The sequence below is a fragment of the Sarcophilus harrisii genome, chromosome 6 (genome assembly GCF_902635505.1).
Source record: "Sarcophilus harrisii chromosome 6, mSarHar1.11, whole genome shotgun sequence".
Classification (NCBI taxonomy): Eukaryota; Metazoa; Chordata; class Mammalia; order Dasyuromorphia; family Dasyuridae; genus Sarcophilus; species Sarcophilus harrisii.
This window is the reverse complement of record NC_045431.1, coordinates 48,768,264-48,780,430: the sequence shown is the minus strand read 5'-3', so window position 1 is coordinate 48,780,430 and position 12,167 is coordinate 48,768,264. Positions and strand designations below refer to the sequence as shown.

General features: G+C 31.9%; 1 protein-coding gene across 5 annotated transcripts in view; it reads left to right on the top strand.

Annotated features, from left to right (window-relative positions):
• EPHA5 (EPH receptor A5) overlaps positions 1–12,167 on the top strand; it is a 454,937-nt gene that overhangs the window by 26,035 nt on the left and 416,735 nt on the right. For all 5 annotated transcript variants that reach the window (XM_031942342.1, XM_031942341.1, XM_031942339.1 and 2 more), the window contains exon 2: positions 5,870–5,934. In XM_031942342.1, coding sequence (XP_031798202.1) covers positions 5,870–5,934 — 65 coding nt within the window. The remainder of the gene's footprint in view (positions 1–5,869; positions 5,935–12,167) is intronic.

The window sequence follows — 12,167 nt, the reverse complement described above, 5'->3', positions numbered from 1 at the left end:
CATCCTGTTGGGATGATCTAAATTTTAAAACAGAGACATCCAGAGGATCTATGACAAATTTGTGATAGATTGTGAGTTCTCTTCTTACTTTCTGGAAACAAGATCATCTCCTTCATTCACTAAATAAGAATTTCCTCAGTATTTGTCATGTGTAGACTATTGTGTTAAGTATAGAATTTAAAAAAAGAGAGAAATAATACAATCTAGTAGTGGGTGAATGGGACTTTCAAATATGCATACACATAAGTCAGTATTATATAAATCCAAATAAATATAAAATAACTTAAGGATTAGGGAAAGACAATATAAATTTAGGAGGGAGAAGGCAATAAGGAAAAGTCATATATAGGAGTCATTTTGAGCAAAGCAAAAAAAAAAAAAAAACTATGGATACTACGAGAAAAATAAAGTATATTTTTATATATGGAAGATAGTAAATAAGCATGTTTGATTAGAATATAATGCAAAAACATTCTGCAGAGACAGTTTGCAGTTGGGTTGTGAAGGAAAATAAATGCCAAACAGAAGAATTTATTAATATGTAGGTGAAGAACTTGGATTTAAGTCATTTTAATGAACTGAACCCTACATAATGTCATACACATATATTTTGGCCTTCAGTACCATGTACAAATATATCACAGAATATATGAACTTTTTATTTATTTATTTTGCTGAATTAAGTATAAATTAATTGGTATGATTGAATTGGCAAAAATTTTAGAAAAAAGGACTCTTAATTTTCAGAAGACATTGAAAATGTTAATTTGTGTCAAGTTAGATTTGAAAAAAAAAAAGATGGATATAGGGTTTTCCCTTATAGAGACTGCAATATGTTATTTTATTCAATTCCTCTTCCTTTTCTTCCTCCTCCTCCTTCTCTTCCTCTTCCTCCTCCTCCTCCTCTTTTCCTTCTTCTCCTTCTTGTCCTTGTCCTTGTTCTTGTTGTTCTACTTGTTCTTCCTCTTGTTCTTTCCTCTCTTCCTCCTCCTCTTCCTCCTCTTTGTTCTCCTTTCTTCCTGAATCCCACATTCCTGAGACATATATTAGAATTAGATTACTCATTAAGGAGGAAAATAATAATCAAAAGTTCCTTTCTTTGTCCTAAAACACATGTTCATCAATTGCATTAATACATATTTACTTACCTCAATCTAGATGATAATGTGTCAGTTTGGTATAGTAGATAAAGTTCTGGATTTGGAGTAAAGGCAAACTGAGTTCAAATTCATCTAACATTTTTTACCTATATGATCATGGACAACTAACAACCCCTCTGATCCTCATTTTCTGTTTTTGTAAATTTTGGCTTAAATTTAGTATCTACCTTAAAGGTTTGTTGTGAATCCCAAATAAAAAGATGCACATAAAGTGTTTTGCCAACCTTAAAGCAGTATAGAGATATTTAATACTACACTACAGAAATAATCTCACGTACTAACAGCCTGTAACCGAAACCTGAAACCTGAACTAGTTAATGCAACTAGGGCATGGATGACACTACAAAATAGAGCATTTCTTTCACTGGCACTTTGTTTTTCTTTTCCCTTTATCATGTCTTCCTATTTATTTTTCCTGGCTGGCTTTCTATTGACATTCAGTTGTCAAGCCCCCTCATTATAGAATCCCACTCAGAACTGACCCTCACCAAAGAAACCCTCAGCCCAAAATCAGTTCTCACTCTTTTCTTATATAAGTTAATTGCATAATTCCTATTAAGAAAGAATACAGTACTGTAGATAGAATCGGACCTTCAAATCAAGCAATCCTGAGATTAAAAAAAGGCACACTAAATTTTCTATGAAAGATTGGCTTAGCTCTACTAGGGTGTGTTGCATTTTAAAATATGGATTAGTTAATATAGTGAATTTCTATTTAAGAGATTTTGGTTTAATATTGCCATGGAACACTATCCAGTTATTTCCCATTTTTGGTTTGTTTTGTTGGAAGTAGGGGGTGTGGAGGTGGCAGTTATAAACTTTGTATTGACAATTCAGTTACTGGTTCCAAGAAGCAGTTTCTGAATTGCATTTTTATTGCTAATCTCTTTAATGATCTAAGCATTCTTTTAACAATCAAACTAAATATTCATTGACCCTGAAGGGGCAATTTTTCTAGATGAACTGAAGCCTTATGTGGATGGAATAGCCCATATTTATCAGGATTAGACAATGAAATACAGAAGTCAACTTGAAAGGTTATCTATGGACTTAATGACATCAATTTCTCTAAAAGAAAGACAATGAATTAAAAACATTTTCCATAAAATTTCTTTTACCTAATTAATGTCTTCCAAAGTAACTTTGTGGTATCAAACATTTTTTCTAATTACATTCATTAGTGGCTTCTTGAGGAAAAGTTTTAATTAAGTTGTATAATGAAGATCAATATTCATTTTGCGTCCATTGCAATTTACAAGAATATATACAGTTCTGAACAATTTAATTACTGTAATTGTAGTATAGAGAATGCTTAGTGACTGTCATATTGTTTAAAAAAACCTTTTTATCAATTCTGTAATATATTTAGGACATACATTTCTAAATTTCACAATTGCAAATTATCTTTTTCTAAAGTGTCTTATTTTTTAATAGCTGAGTTAAGTAAAAAAAGAATATCACAGAAAAAGTGACTTCTAGGTCATACCATCATTTCCATAGATATTGTATTGAATGAATACATTTGGTCTGTAGTGACCTGGAAGAGATAATGTATTTTCTTTGCTAGTTTTTTTTTGTGAAATCCTAATCTTTTATTGGATTGCCTCCGAGATTTAGGCTTTAAATTTATACTGGAGAATTTAGGGTGGATGGTGGTAGAACTGAATCATAAAGTAATAGAACCAATGGGTTAATTGGCCTTGGCCAAATCCCAGTGACTTCAAATTAGTGACCATAAATTAGTTCATATAATAATATCATGGAGATACAGTAAAGTAGCGATATGATGGGGGAAAAGAGAATATCTCCATCTGAAGCACTGGGAATGTTTAGACGGGTGGTGTTAGATTTTTCAAGATCATTGATTCGTGGCTTGAATCTTAATAATAAATTTTCAGGTAATTTAATTTTATAAACTTACTACATAAACTAATAACTTATATATTATTTAATGTTATGAAATTTCTTTGTAATTTCCACCCATGTAACACATTTCATTGGAAGCTTTTAGAAATTTTAGAATATAGACCCATTTGAAAATTTTCAAAAGAACCATTTTGTATCATATGTGACTTGGGGGGGTGGGCAAATATAAATTAATTTATAGCCTGATACCTTCAAAAATAGTCATTATTCCTTCAGTGTTCTAATATGAATGCCAAGTTATAAATCTGAAAGAAAGAAATCTTCTTTAGTTTTTACGAATATCCCTAATCTGCTGTGTTCTAATTGTGTGTGTGTGTGTGTGTGTGTGTGTGTGTGTAGGGTGGATGGAGGAAACATTCTTTTATCTTTTCCTCTTTTTTCTCCATTTACCCCTTTTCTCAGCTTTCCAGATATTGACTTTATTATAGAAATTCATCATCTGTAGATTAGTGGTATTTTTAAACTGATAGAAGGAAGCTCCAGGGAGAAGCAAGAAGAAACAAAATGGTATGTGAACTCCTGGTGGAGCAATAACTAGTAAGAGTGAATGGGGTTTTGCTTTAAGACGCTAACTTCTGGAGAAAAATACTTTTCCTCCCTGAAGGCCACATTTCCTCCCTGAGAGGGCAAACTTTTGTCTTTTGTCCCTAGAGTGACTGTCAGCTCTATGCAACATGTTAATAACCTCTAGAAGTGTAATATACAAACACCTCTGATCAAAATCCCTTCCTTTCTAGTCTTGTAATGTCTCCTGCCTTTCCTCCCAAATTCTTTCAGGATAAATACTGAGATTTATAGGGCTATCTACCTGCTTCTTCCCAGTACTTTTAATGGGACTATCCCCTCTTTAACTGAATTTAACACAGCTATAGTTACAGCACATTTTTTTCCCTTGTTGTTAGATACAATTTTGAACCATACTCTAATTTAGTAGCTTCTAAGCTTCTTGAGGGTGTGAGGTATATAACATGGGATCACAGATACAGAGAGTGAACAGATCTTAGAAGCCATTTAATCTATTTCTTTTTTGTTTTATTGATGAAAAATATCAAAACCCAAACAACATCACACAATTAGTCATATATGTATCACTGGCAGATTTCAAACCCAGTCCTGCCAGAGTCCAAATCTTCTAATCTATTTATTGACCCATGTTATATCTTAAAAGTGGGCCTTTGACTGAATAGATTGGGCAAGGTACAAAATAAGTTACAGATGTCGCCTCTCTGGGTGTATAATGGGTAAAGTGCTAGAGCTGTAGTCTGAAGGTCCTGAGTTGAAATGTAGCCTCAGACATTTATTAGCCGTGTGATCCTTGGCTAGGCAATTTACCTCTATTTGTATCAGTTTCCTCCCTTGTAAAATTTATTTTTAAAATCACTTAGTACAGTACCTAGCCTCATAGAAATGTTTATTTCCTTCCTCTTCTTTGCTTATGCCCAGAACTTCTCTTTCTTAGTGATAAACTATGATGAATAATCTAGTAATTATTAGTTGATATTATAATCTATGAAGGCAGTCCATTCTACCTTTGGACAGCTTCTTGAATAATAGCTTGCTTCTTGACACTGTACGGTTTAAAACAAAACAAACAAGCAAATATATAATTTGTTCAATTAAAGCAATATATTTTTTCCTCCTTCCCTCCCTTCCTTCCTCCATTTCTCCCTCCATTTTCCTCCTCACTCTCTCTTTTCCTTCCTTCTTTCTGCTCTTCCTTTTCTTCCTTCCCACTCTCCTTATCTCCCTCCCTTCTTTCCTTCCCCCCCTCTCTTCTTTTCTTCCCTCTTTCCCTCCCTCCGTTCCTTCCCTCTGTCTTTCCTTCTTTCCTTCCCTCCCTTCCTTCCTCCCTCCATGTCTTCCTTCCTCCATTCCTCCCTTTCTTTTTTTCTTCTTCCTTCCTTCCCTCCATCCATCCCTCCCTCCATGCTGCTCACCCTCTCTTCCTCCCTTTCTGTATTCCTCTTTCTATCCCTCCCTCCCTTCCTCCATTCCTTCCTTCCTTCCTTCATATAGTATGTGTATATATTTGTATAAATATATTTAAATCTATGTTAATTCAAATTATCTCTCAATATACCTATCTATTGCCACCATAATTAGGAAAAAATATTTCTCTATTAGATTCATTTTGTACCATAGCTAACTTTATGAACAAGAGCTGATTGTAACATCAAAGAATAGAGCAGCCCTTTAAATGTAGTACCAGCCCTGAGAGCAGCAATCACTTTACTTGGCTTGGTTAAGTGTGTGTAGATTTATTTCTTAATTACACTTACTATTTGAACTACAGATTTCGGGTAATACCACAAAAAGTGTTATAAGCTTGGGAATAGTTTATTGCTATTTAATGTAAATTGTTTGCTAATTGTTTCCATAACAGCTTTCCAGAACAAAATGCAATGAGTTGAGCCATAATCTTATGGCTGAAGCTTAACTCAGAAATATAGTCTCAACTTGTGACATGATTGCTATTAAAAAAAAAAAAAAAAGTATGAATTGAATCTCATTTTAATAGTCATGTGGGAAAAAATAAACAGTGAGGAGAATGGCCTGTTTTTAGATTTTTATAACTTGTACTAATTTCTAAAAAAAAAAAAAATTACTTAAAGGAGTTTCCATTACTGAAATAATTTCTTGTAAAATGCTGTTTATAATGAATGGTTAATCTAATATCAGTTTTTAAAATACTAGGCAGAGTTCCAGAAGCTATGAGAATAGTAACTTATAACTTCTCCTTCATTCTTGTTTTGATGTTTTTCTTTCTTTCTTTCTTTCTCTAGTGAATTTACTAGACTCACGCACAGTAATGGGGGATCTGGGATGGATTGCTTACCCAAAAAATGGGGTAAGTCTTTCAATATTTCTTTTCTTTGTAAGTAAGAAGATGCATGAATAGTTTTTATGTTAAGGTATATGTGATGATTTTAAATTCCCAGAAGAAACTTATTGTTAGGAGGAGCTAACAACAAAAACAAAAGCCAATCTATGTTTTGGAGGGTTTCTGGTTCAGAGGGGAAGCTCTGTTAAGAAAGGGCAGTAGCTTATTTATGGTTGCAATGTTTGCTTATTTGTTATAAGAAAGGTTTTTGATGCAGGTTTCTAATTTTATTTTGTGAAACTTTGACAAAGGCTAGTTACTATTCAGAGGAAATGTTGCCAAACTCTAAGAATTAATTTATTGAAAATAGAACATTTTAATTTATTGGTGATTTACTGCATTATACATTTATATAACATAAGAAATAAAACATGTGTTGACATTATTTGCATATTAAAAGTGAATCAAAACCAAAGCCTGAGTATTTTTATTTCATTCAATACAATGTAGAAGATAGAAGTATTTATAATAGAACTTCCATGATTTTCCATTGAAGGAAAATTTTTCTCAAATCTAGAGCTAAATCACATATCAAAGTTCCTCTAGTGAGGTCTCCAAAGAGGACTTTTTGAAGAAAATGTTTTCCCTGATGGACGTTTAGTAACTAATCAAAAGTTTTTTTTGTTTGTTTATTTTTAGTTTTGTTCCATTAAAGGAAAAATATCTCCTTTCCTATCTACTTGTTTGTCTTTATTTTTTTTGTAATTTGGGAGGATATTGTTTAAAGCAAGTGAATTAATTTTATATTTTTCATCATTATTTTTAAAACAATGATTCTATGATAAGTTAAAAAAATATCCTTTAGATTAGTTTTATCCAGTTGAAAAAAATTCCTAGTTGGAATAAAATTAAGCATCTCTGCTACAAACATCAGTTAGAAAACATAAAGTTCTGAAATAGATATTTAATATTGATCATATTTCATAACTGAATGAATTCTGGACTGTTACGAGGTTGGGTAAGTTTGATGTTTTCCTTGACATAATAACTTGTGAATTTGATGTTTTAACTTATCTCACTACTTGAGAATGGCTATTGAATCAAGGACTAGCATGATAATGCAAACTAAGTATTTTATAGAACTTTCTATGTACTCTGAGACTGTAATTGTGTACTTTGGGGAAGAAATAATTATCCTCTATATATCAACAACAACAACAAATAAGTGCAGTAGGAGACACTGTTAAGAGAGCTTATTTCATTTTATTGTAGAAAAGTGAATTTTAAAAAAAATCAAGTTACTATGATATTATTTAATTCAATAGGAAATTGTATACAGAAACTATAAGTTGGGCTTTGTGTTTGATAGATGGCATTCAAAGATAAAACAAATATATATATATATATATATATATATATATATATTTTTTTTTTTTCTCTTCTACTGGGGAAAATCAATATGAACATTGAAAAACAAATACAAATTATATGCATATTAAATACAAAATTATTTGGTTTAGTAGTAGTAACAATTTGTGGAATCAAGAAAGACTTTGGACCAGAGACGTTATTTAAGCTGAGATCTGAAGAAATACAAGTAATGAGAAACAGCATTTTAATATGGGTCACATTGTGCACCAAGGCTGGAGATGGAGTATGATATACAGGGATTGATCATTGTGCCAATTTTGTCTTTGATATATAATCCAATAATTTAGCTCTTGTCCTACCCTTTTATAGTTTGGAATAGATGAGGCAGAAGTGGAGGTTCATTCTATTCATTGAAGCTGTTTCAGATTATGTTAATTTTTATGTGAATGTACCTAGCTAAAGATTCCAAGGCCAGAACAATGATCTCTGAATTATTCTTACAACTCAAGTTTTATTTGTTTGTTTGTTTGTTTGTTAGGGAGCTGTTTGGAGAATCTGTTATTCTTCTGCCTCTTAAATTTACAGTTTTGATTAATGTCTTCCAAAACAAAGCAAAGCAAAACAAAACCTTTGTTTCCTTTTCTTCCCTGATTGTTCTGTTCAAGTTGGCTTCCTTTTCCCTATTGTTCCCCTGAAATTGGACCATACCCCATCATTTAAAGTTATGCTTTGGTGTGTCTTTTCAAGCATTCTTCATGGTCACTTTTCCTGTACTCCTTGCTTCAAGGCTTAACTACACAGCAGCTGTTTGGATAATACTGCCCTTGTGTGTTCCTGCATTAGTCTTTTGTTTCTGTTTTAAAGCTTTTCCTAGAAGCTTAAAATGCTGGAATTTCAAAGACAGATTAGGCCTGAAAGATAAAGCATTGCAGCCTTCTCTTTCTCCAGGTAAGGTAGCTGGAACTCACATAAATTGAATGAAATGCCCATAATTATTTTGCAATTTAATGCCAGAACAGAGTTTATAATCCAGTACCTGCTTCTTTCTTGATATTTAATGTTTTGTTGTATATGTGACATTGATACCTATTACTAAAACATAATTGCATAATCACAAGATCTGTATTCTGAATTGAACTAATAAATATATTAAAACCCACACCACTCTTTTAAAATCAGTTTTATTTTGTTTAGAATTCCAAATCCTCTTCCTCTCAACTCCTCATTTTTCTGTCTATTGAGATATCAAGAAAAAATTGAATTCCATTACAAATATGTATGGTCAAGAAAAATAAAGTCCTATATTGGCCATATTTTTTTTTTTTTTAAGTAAAGGACAAAAGAGAAAAGAAACAAAAATAAATCTGTTTCAAACTGTGTTCTAAATCTATTAACTCTCTACTTGGAGTTGGATAGCATTTTCAGACAGGTGGATAATCGGTTCACATTACCTTTTATATAGAAATACTTTCTCAGTAGCCTCCATGTTGTAAAGTCTATTATGGGCCTTACTACATGGTGGCCCAGTGAATCATTCAAGGTTTGTTTTTGTGAATTTTGGCCCCCATATCCCTCATACCTCTTCCATTGATTTAGCAGGTTCTCACTTATACATGGGCATTAGAAGAGAAAGACAATTACAAAGTCATTTAACATTGAAATCACATTGAAATACTGGCCATCATCCATATAAAATAATCTATCTCCTTTCACTTGTGTCACTTGTTTATCCTTCGTGCTTGAATTCCTTTACCTTCTCCCCATTTCACATCCTTTTTGTTACTAGGAATTCTAAAATTCCTCTAAACCTTATTTATAAATCACTTTCCAAAGCTCAAAACATTAGATAACTTAGTTATTAAAAGAACATTGTCATATAGACATTTTGAAGGAATTTCAAAATATAAGAAGATATTTTGGGATGGGACAAAAAATGATTTTGGTAGGGATTATGAGAGGAAAGTTTAGAGACGTGAAAAAAGAAGCACCTAGTATTTTACAGGATGAAAAAAGGAAAACAATGTCTACCGGGGGTGGAGAGAACCAGGATAATATGTTTGAAAGAAAGACCTAATATGAAGGGAAGTTTATTAATGATATTTCTATATTTACCTATATATCTATAAGGAATTGAATGGAATAGCATGATGAAATGCTGGAGGTAGGTGGTAGGATTAGGATAGGGATGAGAAAAGAGGGGATAGGATCAGGGAATTTTATTTTTTGGCTTATTTTATTTGTTTGATTTGACAGAGACACCAAATCAAAGGATAGGAAAGGAAAAAAAGGTATGCATTTTCTAGCCATGTGACTGAGTTTTATAATTGTTAGACCTCACTCTCAAGGGCCTTGTGTAGGTGAAATGTGATGTTTTCACTAAAGCATGTTTTCATTGAAGAAATAAGGGGGATCTAATCAAGCTCCATAAGTTTATAAATATCTAGCAGTATTTGGGTCCTCAGAGGTCTGGCTGGGTCAAATGGAAGATCAAAAAGAGATATTGTAATGAAACAGTTTATAATGATGTACAGTATGAATGTATATTCTAATTTTTATTTTTACAATGATATTAGAAACATATATAAAGAAATAAGAAAAATATTCCACCACAGAGAATCAACTTTAAAAAAGATTGTAAGAAAAATAGAAATAGCTTCACAAATAAATTTTGTACTTAGCAACAAAAGCATGAAATACATATTATTAATCAAGTCAAATATAAGATAATAAGACTGTTATTCATTTATTTACCTCATGTTATTTTATTTTGAAATTAAGAAACAACAAAAAATACAAAGATTATCATTTCCATATACAAAGTAGAACAGAAAATATAACTATACATAAAACTGCTCATTTCTACTATGCACTACTTTTTACCCTTTTAAATATTTAATAAATTCAATATGTAACTTCGAAGGTATTCAACTTATCTACCATTTGAACATCAAAAGCGCATTGTTTCTGATCCAAATGCTAATTTAATTTTAACAAACTTTGTGCAAAATCATAATGCTATTTTTAAAAGAGTTAAGACATACATAAGTTATCACATCTATCCTCAAACAATAAAAATCATATCCCAGACATTCATGAACATTTTTGCAACTTAAAAAGCATACCATTGATATAATTTTCTTGTTTATTACTAGAATGGATATCATTCTACTCACAAAGCCAGTTTAATAACAGACAATTCCTACATTTAAGATTTCATTTTTAAAATATATGTATCACATATACATTCATATATCTATATTTAAACTAACATATGCATGTAATCTAGCATCTCTCTCTTTCTCTCTCTCAAGTTTATTTATTTATCCTTTTATTCCCTGCAATAATTTTAAGTCCTCCCAATGCATTTGACTCCTATATCACATCAACCACAACCTAAAACATTATCAAGAGTCTACATATCATGTAAATGTTCACTTCCTATGATGTTTCATGCATTTATGCTCTGGTTTCTTTCCACTGGAATAAAATGCTACTTCACTTGGGGTGTTTTTTTGTTTGTTTTTCAGTGTTTTTGGTTTTGGATCATGCTACTTTTTTCCCCACAACTTCCAATGTTGCTCTTTTTATTTTTTCCATTTGTTGTTCTAAATGATCCCAAGTCATATTTGCCTACTTGAGTTTAGTGTATGTAGACTTTTCCCCATTGATTTCTCTAAGCTTCCTGCAGTACACGCTGGGAAACCCTGCCCAGGTCCTCTGGGTATTTGCTAGGAGCTGTGTGTGACATGCTCTGTTTTTATTTTTGCTTTTTCTCTTTGACTCAGAGGAATAATTATGTATTAGAAACTATTTTTCTTATGGTCATGTTAGAAATTGCTAAGATCGTTCACTATCCTTTATTCATCACTGCTATAAAATTGACTTGTTAAATCATATTTTCAATTAAATGGGAAAAACAAATTTTGCTGGTTTGGTAAAGGCTTTATTCCTTAGGGGTTTGAGTGGGATATGTTTTACTTTATTTGTTTACAGATGGATCTGCTATCAATATCATTTTTCTTTCACATTATGACATTTATGTAATCCCTTCATTTAGAATAGGTGGTGTATATGTATATGATAGAGGTTAAAACTAACTAAGGTTTAGATTAGTCAGCATGGTTTGTGAATACATTAATAGTGCTCTCTGAAGATTTGACTGAAGCCAGAAAGGTTCCTACTAGATTCATGTATTCAGTGCTTGATTTTTCAGGGATGCATGGTGTGTTGTCCCAGCAGCTATGAAACAAAAGCAAGGCAATGGGGGGAAAGTAAGCATCAAGACACCACTGGATTGTTTTACTTAATTTTGATTATAAAGGGCATTTCCAGATATGTATATTCCCATGGCTTTGTTTTGAAGGGAGAAGATCCAAGGATAAAGTAAAGGAATGAGACCCATACTAAGCATAAGAAGGATAATAAAGATGAAAGTAATGCTGAAGTGGGTAAAAAGAAGCCATTAGTAGATATAGAAAAGCTTTTTATTTGGCCAGTGATGGAAAGAAAACAATTCTAAGAGGAGCAAATATTATTTTGTAGGATGTTAATGTCACAATAATGAAGAGCCTAGAACAATCTAAAGCAGTTTTCTATTACACATTTTAAAGCAAAACAAAACAACAAAAGGGAAAAAAAATTACTCTCACAGAACACATTTTCCTTAAGGCAATTGAAATAAATAATTCTGCAAATTTGGGAGAGCTGTTAACCATATATGAAGGCAAAATATGGTATTTGGATTTCTCCATATATAGACTTGTTTAAAAAAAAAACAGTTCTTCAAGATTTATAGCTACTTGATCCCATGTGAGATAAATGCCTTATTTGGTCCTCAGAACACCCAAGTATTTTCAAATGAAATTAGAAGTAAAAATCAGTCTGCAAAA